Genomic DNA, 19058 nt, shown 5'->3' with positions numbered 1-19058 from the left:
GAGTGTCCTTACGCGACCTCCATTGTAGTCAAGCGACAGCGATGGCTTGGCGGGGTTGACTACTAGCTTGCCGGCGACGGTGGGCACGATCTCGGCGGGCGGAATGTGTCGCAGGCCGGGACCGAGGCGGAGTGGCCGTTTTGGGTGAGTTGGGATTAGGGAGGGGTCGATTGCCTCGCCGGGGAGGACGAATGGGCGTTCTGTCGCCGTCGCCATTTGTGTTGTGGTTGGCCACGCACTGGGGATTTATGAAGCAGCTGTTCCCATCATATGTGTCTTTAGCTTCAATAAAGCAGGTAGTGCATGCGGGAGGTACTGTAGCTTTGCGCAAACAAAAATGCACCTGCTGTTGAGGCGTCATCCAATGAAGAACTGGATCGGCCCAAAGCTCTCTTTTTTTTCTGTGCAGCGGCGCGTCAAAGTGGGGCACGTTTCTAACAAGGGTATTCCCTGCTCCGCGCTAGAAATTTTTGGAGGGCGGGAGGCTCCACGAAATTTTTGAATCGCCAGAAGAGGCTCTGGCAATGTGAAAACCAAAAGCCCCGCCAAACAGAATACTCGGAAAAAAAGAAACAGATAATAGATTGTTTCCAATAGCGTCTGCAATCCGGTTCGCAAACACCATACACAAACTCAAAAGAACCCAAAAAAAAATCACATATCCCATCAGGGCTTTCCAAATGAGCGAAAACGGCACAAAAGGCGCTGTTGCGCCTGAGGACCGCGTGGTCATTGGCATCACTTTTGGCAACTCCAACAGTTCGATTGCCTACACCGTCGACGACAAGGCCGAGGTCATTGCGAATGAGGATGGAGGTTAGTGCGACTGATACCTGACCGAGCTCCTTGGATCGAAGTGCCTCAAGAGACTACACACCACATATTTCATTGATCTAACCGACAAGCTTGCTCTTCCAGACCGTCAGATCCCCACGATACTATCATACGTCGATGGCGAGGAGTACTATGGCGCTCAAGCAAAGGCCTTCCTCGTCCGCAACCCCAAGAACAGCATCTCCTACTTCCGTGACTTTCTAGGTCAAGAGTATGTCTCAATAAAAACTCACACGCTACCGAATTTTCGACAATATAGCTGACCCATACTCTAATCCCACCCCCCGCAGCTTCAAGTCGATCGACCCTACCCACTGTCATGCCTCAGCACACCCGCAAGAAGCGAACGATACTGTCTCATTCACTGTGAAGGATAAGGAGGGCGATGAGGAGTCGACGGTGCCCGTTTTAGAGGTCGCCACCCGTTACCTGAAAAGACTGACGGGGTCTGCTTCTGATTACCTTGGCAAGAAGGTGACTTCGGCCGTCATCACCATCCCTACCAACTTCAGCGACAAGCAGCGCGAGGCCCTGATTGCTGCTGCCAACGCTGCCGACATCGAGGTCCTCCAGCTTATCTCGGAGCCCACTGCTGCGGTTCTGGCCTATGATGCCCGTGAGCAAGGGGTTTCGGACAAGATTGTTGTAGTCGCCGACCTGGGCGGCACCAAGTCCGATGTGGCCGTTATTGCCTCGCGGGGTGGCATGTACACCATCTTGGCAACGGCCCACGACTACGAGTTTGCTGGTGTCGCTCTCGACAAGGTGCTCATGGACCACTTTGCCAAGGAGTTCATGAAGCGCCACGCCGGCGTCGACCCGCGCTCCAACCCCAAGTCGCTCGCCAAACTGCGTCTGGAGTCGGAGAGCACCAAGAAGTCTCTCAGCTTGGGCTCCAACGCCTCTTTCAGCGTCGAGTCGCTGGCTGAGGGCTTTGACTTCTCTTGCACAATCAACCGGCTGCGGTACGAGACGCTCGCCCGCTCCGTCTTTGAGGGTATCAACCGTCTTGTCGAGAGCGCTGTCAAGAAGGCCGGTCTTGACGTTCTTGACGTTGACGAGGTCATCCTCGCTGGTGGAAGTGCGCACACACCGCGCATTGCTTCCAACCTGGGCGCCATCTTCCCCGAGTCTACCAAGATCCTTGCCCCCAGCACAACCCCGACTGCCATCAACCCCAGCGAGCTGCAGGCCCGTGGTGCTGCGCTGCAGGCTAGCCTGATCCAGGAGTACGAGGCCGACGACATTGAGCAGAGCACGCACCCGGCCGTCACCACGGTCAAGCACATCACCAACGCCATCGGCATCGTCACGCTGGAGGGTGAGACCGAGAGCTTCACGCCTGTCGTGGCGCCCGAGACGGCAGTGCCTGCTCGCCGCACCGTCAGGGTCGCCGCCCCCAAGGATGGCGGAGATGTCCTGATCCGCGTTGTCGAGGGTGGCACCCACATCAAGGTCACGCAGCCTGAGCCCAAGCCCCCGAAGGCCAAGGCCAACGGTGTCCAGGTTGAGGACGCCAAGGAGAGCGACGATGAGGACTCGGACGATTCCGACGAGGAGTCCGAGGAGGAGGATGAGAAGCGCGAGAAGGTCTGGAAGATTGGTGACGTGCTCGCCGAGGCTGCTATCAGGGGTGTCAAGAAGGGCGGCCAGGTCGAAGTCACGATACAGGTCATGGCAGACCTTGGCGTCACCGTCACTGCGAGGGAAGTAGGCGCCCAGGGTGGTGTCAGGGGTACATTGTGATGATTCAAGTGATGACTATTCTAGACTTTTGCTAAGGTGACTGCTAAAGGGGGGGGGAAAAAAAATCAAAGCTATAAAGTTATAAACTGGGGCGAATTCTTTCTCTTCTTTTTTCGGGCCTTAGTGGGAGCTTATAGATTTATTAACACGATATACGGGGGCATATAAGCTGTCGTCAACCTTTCAAGTTTCTTCTTGCCTCGTTTTTACTTTTAACGAAAATGCTTTGGTTTTCATGGCCTGGCGTATTGATCGAATTCGGTATCATGACAATGTACTGGATTACATATATACCTACCTGCGTACGTGCTTCCGGATTTGAACTGCCTATCTATTCGCTCGTCGGCTTGTTCACCTGGGCACGCTTAAACCAGTGCCATGGTAGATTTTCTACTCAATGTGTCTTTAGTCTAGTCTGAGGTTCTGAATTTAGAAACTCGGTTGAGTCAGTTTAAAAAAATCGACCTATAGCTCGCCAAATCCTGGGAGCGAACCACCAGAGGCAGCAGTTTCAATGAGATGGAAACGCTCCTGCCTGCCGTAGACCCAATCCCAAGTTTTGGTCTCGTCGTTCCAGTAGACGTCTTCCTCGAGCGGAAAGACGAGCGTGGCGTTGCGTTCGGGGATCCAGTGCTCTGCCAGGAGCTCGACGCTGTAGTATGTGTTTTTCAGGAGAGGCAGGTCGCCGAGGATCGGGACGCCGTCTTGTAAATTGGTCATTCCTGTTGTTTGTTTTGGATTTTTTTTTTTTTTTCGAAATTGCTAGTCAGCACGTTGTGGGAAAAGCAGATAATAGCCGCTAGGGAATCCGGGCAGAGAGGGACAGGTAGGTAAAGAAAACCCCCCATTCTATCAGCAGCGAGCGCATCTTACCTATTAAAGTACCGGCGGAGTGACCCCAGTCCCCGATAGGATGACAGTAGACCTTGCCGGCAATGCCTTCTTGCTTCATGCGCTGCAGGGAGCTCTTCAGGATGTCGTTTCCGGTGCTCCCAATCTTCATGTTCTGCCTCACAATGTCTTGCATCCTGTTGGCCTTACGCAGGCCCTCCCGTAGGCTGGCGGGGACGTCATGCTCCGTCTCGCCGGGCCTGAGGACGTATCCCAAGTGCTGCGTGTCTGTGTTCAGCCCTAACGCCGAGACGCCAAAGTCGACATGGAGCAAGTCTCCATAGTTGATGACCTTTTCCTTGTTGGCCCTAGTCGTTTCGCCGTTGTCTTGGGACAAGAAGCCGAACCCCTCTTCGACGATGCTGACGTCCGGGTGGAACCAGGTCGAGTACCCCAGCGCCTGCGTCTTCTCGCGGAACCACCACTCGAGGTCGGCCGTGGTGGTGACGCCGGGCCGGACGACCTCGGCGCTGAACCCCTCGCTGACGAGAGCCCAGGCCGTCTCCATCAGGCGGCGGTACCAGGCCGTCCTGCCCTCGACCGTCGAGGCGATGTACTCGACAGCCAGCATGGGCACCGTGACGAAGCGGTCCGTCCACGCCGTGCCGTCGCCGCCATCCCCGGACCCGTTCAGGTGCCGCCTGAAGGTCTCGAGCTCGCCCGCGTGCAGACCCGAGGCGAACGCGACCTCCTCGGCCGCGTTGATGGCGATCCTGGCCGGCCGGTGCCGCTCCAGCACCTCACGCAGCTGGGCAAAGAGCACGTCTGGCCTGTTTTCGATCCAAGTGTACGACGTCCTCTCAGTTGGGCCCTGCTCCTGCTGCTGCTGCTGCTGCCCCGTCGACGACGACGACGACGATGACGACGAGAGAAACAGCTCCAGGGTCCGCCGGCGGGCGCTAAACTGCTCCTTGCGCTTGAGGGACCAAAACACCGTGTCCTCGGCGTACTCGCGCTGCGACACCAGCCAGGCGTCGACGCCGTGCTTGGCCAGCAGGCCCGGGATCAGCGCGCGGCGCTCGGCGGTCCAGGCGTCCACGAGAGCGGCCTGGTCACGCAAGGGCGGCAGGGGCTGGTAGGTTGGTTGTTTTTGTGCCGTTGTTGCCGCGGCTGCAGTCGACGCTAGCAGCAGAGTGAGGGCACGGCCGAGATGCGTAATCATGGTCGGGGCGTGCATTGTGTTTTTTTTTTTTTTTTTTGTATTGTGTAGCTTCTAATTACATAATTAAGAAACAGCAGCGATCATGCCCAAGCGACATCATTCGGGAAATCATCTGAGATAATTACGACCTTTATCCGATTGAGTTGGAAGTGTGTAGCGGAAACTGGGTCCGATGCGATCGGACCTGTTGGCAGCCGATAGATAGGAAGCGGAAACCCTAACCCGACAAGGAACAGAATACCCAGGTACGTCATATACATATATATGTATATATATATGTATATATATATAAAGGGACATGATTACGCAAGGTAAATAGACAAGTAAATAAAGTTTGGTTTCATTCTCATCCGACTATGCATATTCCCAAATCCATTTCTTCAGCTCGTGATGCTGGCTTTCTTCTAACCACAAATACGATAGAAACCAAAACTGACGCAAAGGTCAAGAGACAAGAAAAAGAAAAAGCGATAGCCTCTGTCTGGGATCGCCAAGAAAATATAGTCCAAAAGAAAAGAAGAGAAGAAGAAAAAAAAATGAAAGAGACAGGAGCCTTCAGGCCCAAGAAGATACAAAAATATATATACTTGACAGGAAAAGAGAAACCCCTCGCCCTTTTTCTTCATGTTTTGTTTGCAGCGTTTCCAAATCATACAAACTCAAACCCTTGCGGAGGGGGGCTCGTTTATCCTCGTACTAGAAAACACTCGAGCCGTATTAGGAATGTGACCAGCTACCGCGAGTCCACGTTTGAATCCTCATAACTTGCTTTGCCGTCCATTTGTCCCGTGGTCTCCCTCGTGCACGCTGCCCGGCGTGAGAAAAGAAAAGAAAAAAAAAAGCCACAATACAAAACCCACGGCTTTCTGTGTTGAAATGAGGGGCGGGGAGGGAGGGACCTACTCCGTTTCTTGTTTTGCTTGTTTGGGAAAGGAGTTGTCTACAAGGCGATGCCGGCTCCCTCCTCGTCAAACTTCTTACCCGTGGGCAACGGGGGGTCGAGACGACCGGCGGTCCACATGCGGATGCGCTTGCCGTAAAAGTAGACAAAAGGCAGACCCAGACATGCAACCCCAAGCGCGATTGAGTAGATGCCAAAGCTCTTGAAGAAGCCGAGGTCTTGTACCCAGTCGACGGCCTTGAAGGACATGATGAAACCGATGATGAGACGGAAGGAGGCGACGTTGATGAGGACGGGTCTGTTGTTTTTGGGAGAAAAAGAGAAAAAAACGAGTTAGTCATGTCCCGAGTGAGATGGGTAAAAAGAAAAAAAAAAGTAGGTGAAGGACGACAAGAAACATAAAAAAAAAAAAAAGAAAAAAAAACTTACCCAGCATAGTTTGGATAACTCTCGACGAGGTATACGGCAAACAAGGCGTTGGCAGTCAAGAAACTGAAGCCGATGAAAAAGATACCGACCAGGACGACGATGCCCGGAAGCCTGTTGATGTTCTGACCGGCATATCCAAACACGATGGGACCGATGATGCCGCAGATCAGGGGGAAGATGAGCGAGATGAGATGGGCCTCGGGCTCGCGGCGACCCCCGTTTCGGCGGGCGTGCAGGTTGCTGATCCAGTCGGCCACGTAGCCGCCAAAGAACCAGACGAAGGGGCTGGCGATGACGATGGGGATGACGGCGAAGCCCAGGGTCTCGAACTTCCAGCGCGCGGCGATGAGCAGGCTGGACCCGACCTGGCCGGCGGCTCCCTGCATGGAGATGAAGATGGAGTTGACGATGATGACCCAGAAGACGTTGGGGAAGAGGGTGGAGCGGGCCGTGTCCCAGATGGAGGCCGAGGCCAGGCGCCACTCGTAGCTGACGTTGAGGATGCCAAAGTCGGACTTGTTGGTGCGCGGGCCGTAGACGGCCGGGTCGAGGCGGGGACGCGTCTCGCCGGGCCGCAGCTCGTAGATCTCCTTGCCGGCCAGCTCCTCGACGCTGCGGATCCAGCGCGTCTCGGGGACGAAGAGCACCAGCAGGATGAAGGCGAAGACGCCGACCGACGACGTGATCCAGTACAGGAAGCGCCAGCCCTGGTGCGCCACGATCGAGGGCGAGCCGATGCCCAGGCTGACCACGATGAGGCCCTGCGACGCGCCGATGAGCGAGATGGCCTTGTTGCGCTGGTGGATGAACATCATGTCCTGGACGATGAGCGGGATCAGGGCCTCGACGGCGCCGGCCCCGAGACCCTGGATGCAGCGGGCCGCCAGGTGGCTGTACAGGCCGGTCGAGGCGCCCGCCCAGAAGCCGCCGCTGAAGGCGCAGACCGCCGACAGGAGCAGCATGGGACGCCGCCCGACCGCGATGGACATGGGCACCATGATGTACGACGCGATGCCGTTGACGAGGAGCGGGATGGACGCGAGCAGCGACACCTGGTCGATGGGCGGGCCGCCGAGCCCGGCCAGCAGCTTCACCGGGTTGAGGTTGACCTCGCCCGGCGGCAGGATGGCGCTGATGTCGATCTGGCCCAGGATCTGCGGGTTGATGCCCGCGTACTCGAGCACGAAGACGGGCACCAGCGCCCCGATGATGAACTCGGCCGACAGCGCCAGCGCTCCAAAGAAGCACAGCGCCGCGATGGCTGTCCACTTCCTCCACTCGGGCAGGTTCAGCGGGTCCTTGGGATCTGGCGTCGGCATGGGCACGTATCTGATCTGCCCCGTCGTGCTGAAGAGCCGTGATGTGCCCACCACATTGTCCTCCTTGGGCTCGTTCCTCAACCTGATCTCGGTCAAGTTCTCGGTCGAGTCTGTCGGCATCGACGACATCCTGTAGGGTCGACTTATGTTCTTGTTGGACCTTCCAACATCCGTCGACTTTTCTGGAAAGAGAGGCATGGTGGGCAGATTTTTTAACTTTTTTTTTTCTTTCTTTTTTTTTCTTTTTCTTTTTCCCCCAGTGCCTGTCAAAGGCTGTGGATGTGGTGGGGCAAGTAGCTTTCTAGTGCGGAGCCCCCTTGTGGTCTCTCTTTCTATTATTAAAGGGCCTGTTGCTCGTGTTGTTGTTGATGTTGTTGGTTAATGTGATGGTGCTAGGCGACTAACAAAGCACCCTAGTCCTTCCTTGGCGACTCTGATTTAATCTTGTTATAGGGGCCTGTGCTTGGCCTTCGGGTCGAGCTAACAATCTCTGACTGGGCTCGCAGTCAAGATGTGGTGGTAGTACATGAAAGAGTGGTGTGAGTGAGAGGACCAGTACAAGTTTTCTACAAATCGGGCTGGTGAGAAGATTTGGGGGGACACTAGTAGTCTATATCTACGTCAGCAACAAACCAGTAAAAGAGATCAGAAAAAAAAAAGAAAAAAAAAAAAAAAAAAAAAAAAAAAAAAAAAAAAAAAAAAAAAAAAAAAAAAAAAAAAAAAAAACACAGGTGGTAAGCCTCCGGTAGCAAGTTTCATCAGAACAAGGTTTGCTTTGACGGACAGCTAGCACACAGCACTAGACCCTAAGAGCCCAGTCCCTCGGGAGCCACAGTGCATGCATCACACAAAAAAAGTAGAGACGGGGATTTGTTCACCAGTCATACGGAGACGATTCATTGCCGAAAGCGAGTTAGCACCTCTCACTCTCTCGTTCTTGATACTGTTTCCCTATTCGTCTCCTCTGGGTGCTAGTGGCTTCTTGGGGGGGATATCGTCTTTTTTTTTCTCTTTTTTTTTTCCGTCTGATAATATCAAGTACTGCATCCCTGACCAGTCTGAGACCTCGTGCGAGCGCGGGAAGTGCACAGCAAACAAACACGAACACTGGATATCCATCTCAGCCAAGCTCGACATGACCTCCCCTCAAAGCGAGCAAAAGCCAAAACAAACATCAGCCGAATGTGAGAGGTGTTGTATGATGGAGGACCGGGTGTGTTTGGGTGGCCATATCCTCCTCCCCCCAAGCCCGAGAGAGGTCCTCGGTCTGGCTTGGCCTCTTGTCTAACACTCCACGCGAGTGGTGCAAAGACACTTTTGCCTTGTCCTCTTTTTCTTTTTCTTTTTCTTTTTTTTTCCTTTGACTGACACGCCCAGGAGAGCCCGGTAGTCTCACACCGTGTATAGTAGGATGAAGATAGAGTGCTGTAGGGGGGGGGAGAGCAAACAAGCCGTGGCAAGCTTAGAGCCAGATCAAGCCCCTAATCCTTGTCAACGACCACGGATCCGGGGTAACTCGAAACATGGATGAATTAACAGACGTGAGCTCAATGCAAAAGTCAAGCATATCTTGACCACTGCCTGATTTAATTGACTTTTCGTTTAGTTTTTTTTTTCTTTTTTTCTTCGTATTTACCTGAAGATGCGGCGTCGTGACTGAGCTCTAGAGAAAAAGGAAAACAAATGTGCCAGCCATGATCCCTGGAGAGTGTTCCAATTATGACTTTGCCGATCCCTGTCATCGGGAACATTGCTATTTTCAGCGGCAACCCCCGGATTGGATTGTCTTATTTTCTTTTGGGGCGGAGAGGCTTGAAAGGCAAAGATCTAACCTAGATTAGGATTTCTGGCTCAAGGGGACAGCGGTTGTCCGCGGCATCTTGGCATATTTCTTTGTACATGACCTTTCTCTTTGGTTCCCTTGTGCTAGGTCAAAGCGGTTTGGGGTAGACCCGTCTAGCCGTCTTACCCTGGACTCTGACGGTGCTAAACGTCAACTAAGAAAGACGCTGCTGCCGCCAAGCCAGTTGGTTAGCGTGCAAGGAGATGGACCCTGTCAAGCTGTGCACGCCTGTGGTAGATAGATCTGGTATGTTGACGCTGTGGCTTTTTTTTTTCTGTGGCGCTGGTTCGTCCAACCTTGATCACCTCGTCCCCGGAAAGTACAGGGCAGTGTGCAGGAATAAAATCTACCTTGCCAAAGCCACACGAAGGAAAAAAAAAAAAAAAGGCCATGGTGGGACGTTGCCAAGTTGGGCGATTTCCAACTGCCGACACCACCGAGTGAACGTGGTGGGACGTCGCCAAGTAAAGCTGAAGTCATGCAAAGAGTTTGCCTTGATTTCTGAGTGCAAAAGGGCGAGACTGGACGAATATTCCGCATTTACGATTCGATCGGTTTTCTTTCTGCCGTTGAGAGGCACTTGCGAGCTGCTCCAAAGTGCCTCAGTCAACTAACCTACTTGACCAAGGAGGTAGAACGTCGTACTCGGATTCAACGTAACAAGTCACTAAAAACTCGGAATTTCTACCTTTATTGAACTCACAGTTGGTGGCAGTGCAGTGGACAGATGGCAACCATGGCAAGCAGTGGTTATCTGCTCGTTTGCCACATGTAGGGTTTGAGGATTGCGCAGGGTGTGCCCTGCCCTGCCGGATACGTCAAGTAATAAGCGGTATTTTTTTTTTTAGTCTAGAGTAGTAGGTACTGGTAGAAGAGCTTACTCTTTTTTTTCTTTCTTTCTGTTTTTTACCCTCTGTACCGAACGGATAAAAAAAAAAAAAAGACAAAAAGGTGCCTATCTTGTCAATCAATGTCAAACATGAGACTGCCTGGCTGCACGTATATCGATTTACCTAGATAAGCTTAGTACAGAATGCATGTGGGGCAGGATACGGCGAGCAAGCAATGCAGGAGCGGAAGTAAAATAGAAAGAAAAATAAATTTAAAAAAAATTAAGTAGATTAAAGAATACGCGGTGAGAAGCAATTTCAAACTCTACTATGCGCGAAAAGGACGAAACGCCGAGGTACTTACAGTACTCTTGAATCGCGCCATCCGAAACACCGGCGGAGAAACTCGTCCAATTCTTCTTCTTTTTCTTCTTCTTCTTCCGCATTTTCTGGTCGGTCTGGTCTAATTCTCTGAGCCTAAAGCAAGTAATGTGACGTGGAGCTGCTCACAGTGGGGATTGCGGGGTGGGTAAAATCTGGCGCAAAGGCTTGTTTGCACCCACGTCGTGGGGATCGGCATGTTTGATACTACGGCAGCGCAGCAAGCATTCGGCGCTATCGCCAAAGTTGTTTACTACGTAAATTAATTGCCAGCTGGCTACTGTAAGGTGGGCCTGCTTTTGAAGTACAGTAGAAAACGACGAAGCAAATGGCTTGTAATTTTGATAAAAAGTCAAAACTGACATGCATTTAATTCTATGGTCAAGAATAAGTCATTTTCTTCGGAAATCTCCGTCCTTTCGCAAAAACAAAAGCTATGAACAAAGCATCCTATTTCAAGGTTCATAATGAATTCCCAGGTTGACTTGGGTATATGCTACTGTGGTAAAGTAGGTCCGCGGAGTGAGTAAGTAGTGTAGAGTTTTTTTTCTTTCTTTCTTTTTTTTTTTTTTTTTTTTTTTTTTTTTTCTGGCCAGGCAATAGTTGCGGCATCTTGAATAAACAAGCCCGGCCTAACGAACCCTAAGTCTGAACTAGAAGACTTCTTTGTATTGTTCTTCCCCTTTTAACATTCAAGCGACCAAGCTTCTGAATATTCTGCCTAGTCCAGACTTGGGCTTCCTACCTACCTTTCATTCCTTCCACCGCGATAGCCTCCCAACAAGGACAAACTGCCCCTGAATTGCCTGCTTGTTACTCCGTCTTCGTGGTTTCAAGATGTACGTGTTGTGTTTCTCCTTGTCCCCCCAACGGCTGCGTGGTGGAGGAGCCAATCGCATCCCGTTATTATTCCTTTTCCGAATTGTCGCGGACGAGAACCGCCAAACCGGGTCTTGTCGATCCAGTTCCTCCTTTTTTTGGTTAAGATGGGATGGTGCGTGCAAGGGTGAAAGCTTTGAGGAAGAGAGAGAAACAGAAGCAAATGTTTCCCGACTTGCTCCTGACTTGTTTACTCATTACTGTAGAGCTATCCCACCTTGATGGCAAAATCTGCTTCTAGACACAGTAGAATCTGCTTTCATTCATTGAATGATGGATAACATTTTTTTTGAAAACAATGCACATCTTGACTTGCAGCAAGTAAAACACCAGCAAGCAAAGCGATGCGTACATTATGGGATGAAGGCCGTTTCAAGACAGTCTTGTCCAGCTCCGGGCTGCTTCCCCGTCCAAGATCCAGCCTATTGATCGCCCCCTTAAAGGCTCATGTAAACAAAAATGAACGAGCGCAAAAAAAAAGAAGAAAAATCTGGAGACGCATCTCCTGCACGTCGGGATTCTGTTCATCTATCCAACAAGACTACTCAGTCTGACACTGACCAGAAGTTTCAGCAATATCGCCCATCTTGTTCATTGCTCTTTTTCTTCTTGTCCTTCTCCTCCCACGGACTCGTATTTCCCTACCCCTCTCCCACCTCCCCAGTAGCTTCCACGTGTGCCCATCTTGTCCCAAGATTAGAATTTTGTTTTTTTTTTCTCTCAAGGAGCAACAGATTATTTTCAGGGCAAATATACTTTTTTTCCCCCTCTGTAGTCGAGCTTTTTAAGTATTTTCATCTCGTATACTGTGCGCGTGTCAAACAGTGTTCATCTACTTCGGGCTTATGACATCAGCCTTGTAAGTCTGCTTTACTTTCTTTTTCTTTTTTTTTTTGTCTTCGGACCAACCGTCGTGGGATTGAAATTAGTTTTCTTTTATTTATTTTTCTGTTTTGCAGTATGACTTGGCCTAGAGTGCGATCCTTAGAATGATATGGTTCCCCCGCGCCATTAGGATGAATTCAACACCTTGCCTCTTGCCACTCCTTGCCCGTCCATGATTGTCAAAAGCTCACTCACTCCCTGTCAGCGAGCTATTGTGCCTTGCCTTTTGGAGTGACGATGATATAAGCCCCAATTCGCACGTAGATGAGTAGTAAGTTAACCAGGTATCCAAAGAGCAAGGTGGGAATTTAGGTAACACGTTCCCAGTGCGGACTACAGTAGGACTATACATGTTGGGTTTGCGTACTCTCTTAATTGCTAAAACGAGAACTTCGAATGAACTACCGAACGACCTCGTAGTAACATCGAACCATGGCATGCAAGGTACACTCCGAGAAACATCTTTGTAATTTAGCCATCGATCCGAGGGTCTTTCCCTGTCGACAGCTATCGCGATTATGGTATCTTAACTGAAAGTGCTTCAAAGAAAAAGACCAAACCTTGAAACCGGAAAACAAAATTCAAATAGCAACTGATGAAAATGAACAAAAATGACAAGCGCTATCTTGCAATGGCGTCATTTTGACAAATGCTCTCATTTGATAACAAAGGAAATGTGGACATCATGGTCTGATCAGGGTCAAACGTGTAAAGGGTGGGATAGTTCCCGAAACAAAAAAAAAAGAAAAGAAAAAAAAAAGGAACACCGTTCGTTTCTTTCCCTGGATAAAGACTGGATTTCTCAACGTCTCAGTCAAGGTCGGGCATATCCAGCAGTATGGTCGGTGGGTGTGTTTTGCGAAGTTACACACCAGGGTTCCCAGTCCGTATGTTGGTCTTTATTATGGCCTGCCGATAATGCCACCAAAAAAAAAGAAAAGAAAAAAAAGCACTGGCCTCGTTGTATCTCTTAGGTAGTAGGTCGGGATGATGCATAGCCGAGTTTGAGGAGACCGAAGCAGTTTCAAGGTCTCGCGCTTCGTATCAGTCTTCACGACTTCCCGTGTCTGTGGATGAGCAGTACTCATCGCCGGAATCAAGTTGCGCGCCTTCATTTTGAAGTCCGAGCGGCGTAGCCAGAGGGGATAGCGGGCTGCTCATCAAAGTCGACGGCCATTCGGGCAGAGGTATCGGTCCGTGCCGCAAGCCGGTCCTGTTCTCCATGGTCTTCTGCAATATCTCGACACGAAGCGCCCACCTCGCGCGAGCTCGCTGCCTCCTCTCGTCAAAAACGCACAGGAGCGCATCGTCTTCGGCTGCGAACGCGGCTTCAAGGTCCTCTATTTCCTCATCTCGCTGACTTAACAGGTTGTCCATCTCCTTCCTCTGACGGTCCTGCAGGTCCTCCATGTTCTTCGCCTGCCGGTCGCGCAGAACGTTGATTCGCGCCTGGTGAAGGCGCTCGAGGTCGTCACGAATGCTGTACTGCTGTCCAAGCTCCCGCAGGTCCCTCTCTGTCACGACGCGCGTCGGCATGCTCAAGTTGGCCGCGGGATTCGGCGAGCTCGGCCTGCTGCCCACGCTTTTACTATTGGTTGTTGATGTATCGGGGTTGGGATTGACGCTCCTGCCCAGTCCGTCACAGTAGGCCTCCATGTGCCTCAGCCTTATCTTGACGCTTCGAGCGCGCTGGTCTAGCGTGGCGCGCAAGTCCATCTCGGCCGCGATCTGGCGGTCCTCTAGGTGTTGCGTGGTCTTGGCGTGTCGCTCCCTCATCTTTTCCACTTGGTCCGAGAATCGTTCCATCATGGCGACACGCTCTTCAGTGTGCCTCGACCACAGTGATGATTTCGCCTCGTTCTCGTACCTGACGATACGCTCCTTCTCTGCCGCTAGGGTCTCGGCTAGCTGTGCAAACTCGGGGCTTGCGGCTGTTCGTTCCAACGCCACCAGACGATCGGCCTCGACGGCGAGGGCTGCCTGCTCCTGCGCCTCCTTCTCCGCTTCTAGTTCTTCCATTCGGGCCTCTTCCTCTAGCCGTCTACGTTCCAGCTCTTCTTCGCCGTTGCAGTAGTTGGGGCAACCGACAGTGCTGTCCCATACAGCTCCGCAGATGTAGCAAAACTGGGCCTTGCACCGGCAGGTCATGTGCGTGCAGCCCTGCGAGAGTTCAACCAGAGTGCGGCACTTGTAGCAGCGCCTCCATCCAGACTTCTCGCCCATCTTCAACACCTCATCGAGTTCAAAGTCTGCTGGACAATCTTGTCCCAGGGGATGCGCGTCCCGTTTGCACATGACGCAGACTCGGGACCGACAGTGCTTGCAGGTAACGTCGAACGGATGTTTTGGATCGATCTTGGCCCGCGGCTTGATGAATTCGCCGCACGCCGCATTCGGGCAAAAGATGCGCGCCTCCCATGGTGTCGAAAATTGCAAGACAGCCTTGAGGAATGTCTGCTGCTCCTCGTTGTCAAGGACAGCCGCGACGACGTGTCCAGGTATCGGCTGGGTACAACAACGTGGCGGCATCTTTGATTCGTCAGTTACGGACTGGTTCACCATGATCTTGAGACAAGAACTGCAGTAGGTATGACCGCATGGCAGAGTCTGAAGTGACTGGATCTTGTTGAAATCATCCCGACAGCATATACAGGAGCTTTCGTTTGTGTGTCTAGTCAGCGAAAATTTGTTCTTTTGTACTTTTATATTTCAAAAAGTCACAACTTACATTGGCACAGGTGACACGGCCGATCTCCGCCATCGCACTTTTGTTTTCAGCGTACGTTTGATACTGATAAGGCTCCTCCTGCTGCCGATGCTGAACAAGCTGGGCGCCGGTTCCGGAACCACAGGGGACTCTTTGACAAATTTGGGCTGCTTGAGGTTCGGGTCGACATGGGCGAGATACTTTTCGTATTGAGAAAAGCTCAAATTCCTTGATCTCTTCTTTGAAAGCAGAGGACCCTGCGAGTTAGGATTTGGTAACACAGGCGTGGCGCTGACAGCGGAACCTGCGACTACTGAAAGGGGACGTGGCGAGGATGGGATATCCGTAACGGTTATCCCTAACGAGTCGTCCAAATCTCTTGTCGCACGCCTGGATGTGTCGGTTTCTGGATCGGTAGTCTGGTGGTCTGACGGCTCATGTGGTACTGAGAGCCGGGGAGATTGCGATTGTGCTGTCGAAATCCCTAGAGCTGCGGCCTTTGCTGCCAAGGCCCTGTCGATCCCGGCCTCCGTAGAGCTACTAGATGCCGAAAAGACTTGGGAGAAATATCGTGCCTCTGATAACTCGGGAATGCGGCGGATGACGACTTCGGTAGAGCACATTTCCAGGTCTGCCGAGGGCACGGTGGCAGACGTAATGACAAGTGAAACCATCGCGAATAATGGGATTTAGAGGAACGGGTTAGAGGGGAGCCTGGGAGGATGAAGTGGGGAAAAGTGCGCAAGCAAGGGTGCTTGCTGACGGTTCGCCTCACTCAATGTCGTATCGTCGCCAGTGATGCCAGTCGTGATTGAAGCATGATAGCCGCGGAGAGGCCGGCTTCTCGGCAGACTCGGTAAGAATCTTTATTGGCGCGAGTTGTTTTGACCCTGGAAGCTTGCCGATACTCAATTGTTTTCGGGGATTTCGGAAAGGTTTGTTCCTCGGGTTCGTTGTTATTGTTGTTGTTGCTGTTTTTTCTGCTGTTGTTGAATGATGACGTGCGATTCTGTGCCCGAGGCGGGCAGATGGATTGGCAGTGAAAACAGGGAGTAGCAACTCGAGGGCAGGCAAGGTAGGCACCTCCGCATCCACCGTTTCATCCACTTGCTGGTCAATCGGGTACGTCTCTAATCAATTACTGAGCTGTCAAATGTCGTACGGCAGATCATCCAACACAGCCTTCTCACAAAGGTATGCACGATATCTTCGTCGGACCCAGTCGGTTTCTGCAAGTCGTCGCGTGGGGAAGATGATCTTGAGGTCAAAGTTGGGACGACAGAAATCCGTTATGGTAAGGAAAAAGGAGGGTCATGAATCTAATCTTGGGGCGCAGTACGGGCGCAGAAAAAAAAAAAAAAAAAAGTAAAGTGCAGTGCAGAGGCCAGGCCAGCCCAAGACTTTGGGGTACAGCTCAAGTTTGCTAAGATAAGGCAAAGTAGGTTCCTAAGCTAAGATATGTATGTACCTGTGGGCAAGACACCCGACTGCAGCCTTAATCAGACAAGGGTACCTGAGGATGAAGGAGGGTGGCTGCATGAAATGTGAATGTACTTTGTAAAGCACTCAACGGGGCTGCAAAAAAAATCCCCGCGGGATTTTCAACGGGTTTCTGGAGACACTTATTGCGCCATGATAATTTTCCATTAGTTCTAGTTTACCGACTTTTTTTTTTCCCCATCCTTTTCGTCTTGTCTTTGTCTGTGCTTTGAACCCCTTTAAGAGTATTTTTTGCTCAAGACTATACCTATTTACCTACCTAACTTACCTTGGTATATGAACGTAGAAACCTGGGGATTTAGGATGCAAAACTCGGCATATGTACCTGCCTATAATAAGTTAACGGACTACCTACCAACTACAGATCGTGCATACAAGTATCGAGTTCAGGCTAACCCATAATTGGGGTCGGGAAACTAGGACATGGGACTGACCCACTGAAGCGCTAAGGCTATGGTCGTCTCCCTAAATTTAAAATCCCATCCCTGGCTCCCTCATTCATCCCTTTGGTCCTTTGTAACGTCCTATCGGTAGATGACGCGATCAATCACACTGATCAATCAATAATAATCAAACAAATCACCAGCTAAGAAAACAAACAAGCAAATAAATAAGCAAAAAAAAAAAAAAACAAGACAATGTTACCCTGACAGCAATATCACCCTCAAGCTCAACCAATGACCAGCCCTAATTTACCTTTCTTTGGCAACTGTCACCGACAGTCCAGTCCCATCTCCATTGTCACGGCAGATGACCACATGTTCCACCGCCAGACATCCGGGGCAATCACAGAGCCATCGCAGATGACCAATCTGCATTAGGCCCATTGCAGGGATGAGGGGGCGCATCATGTTTTGATGTGGGGGGGCTATGACGGGTCCTGTCCCCATAACCGCTGGCTGGTCCCACTCGCTCGCTACCTTTTGACACCAACCAACCCGTTTATTTATTACAGGAGCTCGATCGATTACTATACTATGCCCAAGGTGGGGTACCTTTGAATCTCCAAAGTCGGCCACAATGGCAATTCTGCAACCTGCCCATCCTTACCTGGTCTAGTTCGAAAGTTGGGCCCAAACAAGGTGTTGAATACGTTACCTTCGGCACGTACCTTTGGCTGAAATGTTGTAGCTTTTCCCAGATGAGTAAATATCTCACGCAGGCAAACATGGGAGCAGAGGTTCCGGCAGCTCTATAGTACTTGATAGCCGGATGCATGCTTTCCTCCTGTAGCCTTCCGTCTCGTATCCTCTAGATACTGATATGAACAAACAGCTACAAGCAAAACGGTTTCCCTTTGGGTTCCTGGCCGCTTGCTTTTGTTTGCTAACTTATTTATTTATTCATTTATTTATTTACTTTCAAAAAAAAAAAAAAAAAAAAAAAAAAAAACCAAGAAATGAAAAGCCAAGATAACCTAATTTCGCCTCATGGCTCGCTGTAGCCAAGAACCGGTCTAGTGGCGACGGACCCTAATGAACGTAGCTCCTCTTACCGCAGTTCTAGGTCACAATTTCACTCCGGCCTGGCCCTAGTCTTTCCTAAGAACCCCAAAGTATCCCGGCCCAAGCAGCAGATTTGTACCTGTTTCTTGACAGACGGCTCACCGCCATACATCCGGCCATTTCCCGCATTTCTCCACAGGACAGGCAAACATTCTACAGCCCGGGGAAAAGCTACACCGCACAAAAAGGATCATCCGCGTGATGGTTTTCCCGTCTACTCGTATTCGTCCCAACACATGGCGATACTTGTGAACCAAGTCGCCAAATGCTACCATTTCTGCTTACACCGCAAGGAAACAACGTATGCTTTCTTCGAGAGGGACTCTTGAGTACTTCTTCCATCGACTCGGGTCATTGATCCATGAATCAAAGGATGGTTGCTGCGCCATTGGCTGCGTATCTTGATGATCTTCAGCAGGCATGGGAGGGAGAGCCGGACAGCAAAGACCACACCCGGCTGTCTGTCAAAGCCAAATAAGATTTAGCTCTCTGTGTGATGCCGACACTTTTCCCCTCCCTTCGAAATTTGCTGTTATTCGTTGCCGAGTCCACAGCAGTACAAAAGATGAGACCAGAAAGAACAGAAAAAAAAAAGTCAATCTAGGCCCTTACATCCAATATCTTGCCCTTGTCCCTTTCTGTGCTAGCACTCGACTAGTTTGTTCACCAGCAAAACATCGGACATGACCGACAAGGTTGGTTTTTCATGTCATCCCAGATGAAATTTCAAGCCACTTACCGAAAGGCACGTAGTCGGCTTGGCTACTAAGAGTGGCAGGGCTGACAGAGAGTGCACCCTTACCGGTAGTTATATTGTACATCGAGATCGACTGCTAAGCGAGCGCAATCCAAGCGAATACAAGATTGCTAGGCATACGTATCCTATCGCTTGAGCTCAGGTGTGACAATATATCACAAAACTTTTTTTTATTTTTTTTTATTCATTTTTTTTTGTGGATTGTATTATGGAATGAACAGCCAGTGAGCAGAATTAAGAGAATTAAAAAGAAAAAAAAGAATTAGTGTACGGGCTGTTAGGCAAATTGAGTTGTCTGAAAAAAGCTTGACGCGTTTACCTAAATCTCAGCACGTCTCGAGCACTTACATACAAAGGTTATTGTTGTACACGATTAAATTACGACACCTTGACACTGTATCAACAAAGGCAAGTTGGGTTAAACCGCATGCTGATTATGAGTGAAAATCAGGTTAAGCACCGTTCCGTTTATATATAGGTACTGTACAA

The 19058-nt window shown here is 50.8% G+C and overlaps 5 protein-coding genes across 5 annotated transcripts in view; 1 reads left to right on the top strand and 4 right to left on the bottom strand.

The window, feature by feature from the left end:
• PpBr36_09243 (uncharacterized protein) overlaps nucleotides 1–216 on the bottom strand; it is a gene marked incomplete at both ends in the record, with an annotated part of 909 nt that extends 693 nt beyond the window's left edge. Inside the window, one exon of the mRNA XM_029896364.1 lies at nucleotides 13–216. Coding sequence (XP_029744656.1) covers nucleotides 13–216 — 204 coding nt within the window. The remainder of the gene's footprint in view (nucleotides 1–12) is intronic.
• A 464-nt stretch (nucleotides 217–680) lies between these two features.
• Nucleotides 681–2580, top strand: PpBr36_09242 (uncharacterized protein; the record flags this gene model as incomplete). The annotated part of the gene is made up of 3 exons (XM_029896363.1): nucleotides 681–816; nucleotides 919–1045; nucleotides 1125–2580. The coding sequence occupies 3 exons, from the start codon at nucleotides 681–683 to the stop codon at nucleotides 2578–2580; spliced, it is 1719 nt and encodes a 572-aa protein (XP_029744672.1).
• A 465-nt stretch (nucleotides 2581–3045) lies between these two features.
• Nucleotides 3046–4648, bottom strand: PpBr36_09241 (uncharacterized protein; the record flags this gene model as incomplete). Its single annotated transcript, XM_029896362.1, has 2 exons — nucleotides 3046–3302; nucleotides 3454–4648. The coding sequence occupies 2 exons, from the start codon at nucleotides 4646–4648 to the stop codon at nucleotides 3046–3048; spliced, it is 1452 nt and encodes a 483-aa protein (XP_029744673.1).
• Nucleotides 4649–5573: 925 nt separating this feature from the next.
• PpBr36_09239 (uncharacterized protein) lies at nucleotides 5574–7480 on the bottom strand (the record flags this gene model as incomplete). The annotated part of the gene is made up of 2 exons (XM_029896361.1): nucleotides 5574–5832; nucleotides 5964–7480. The coding sequence occupies 2 exons, from the start codon at nucleotides 7478–7480 to the stop codon at nucleotides 5574–5576; spliced, it is 1776 nt and encodes a 591-aa protein (XP_029744947.1).
• A 5664-nt stretch (nucleotides 7481–13144) lies between these two features.
• Nucleotides 13145–15481, bottom strand: PpBr36_09238 (uncharacterized protein; the record flags this gene model as incomplete). The annotated part of the gene is made up of 2 exons (XM_029896360.1): nucleotides 13145–14756; nucleotides 14829–15481. The coding sequence occupies 2 exons, from the start codon at nucleotides 15479–15481 to the stop codon at nucleotides 13145–13147; spliced, it is 2265 nt and encodes a 754-aa protein (XP_029744946.1).
• Between the last annotated feature and the right edge of the window lie 3577 nt (nucleotides 15482–19058).

Source organism: Pyricularia pennisetigena (genome assembly GCF_004337985.1).
Source record: "Pyricularia pennisetigena strain Br36 chromosome 7 map unlocalized Pyricularia_pennisetigena_Br36_Scf_8, whole genome shotgun sequence".
Classification (NCBI taxonomy): Eukaryota; Fungi; Ascomycota; class Sordariomycetes; order Magnaporthales; family Pyriculariaceae; genus Pyricularia; species Pyricularia pennisetigena.
Note: the sequence above shows the minus strand (reverse complement) of the source record. Positions and strands in the feature narration are given on the sequence as shown.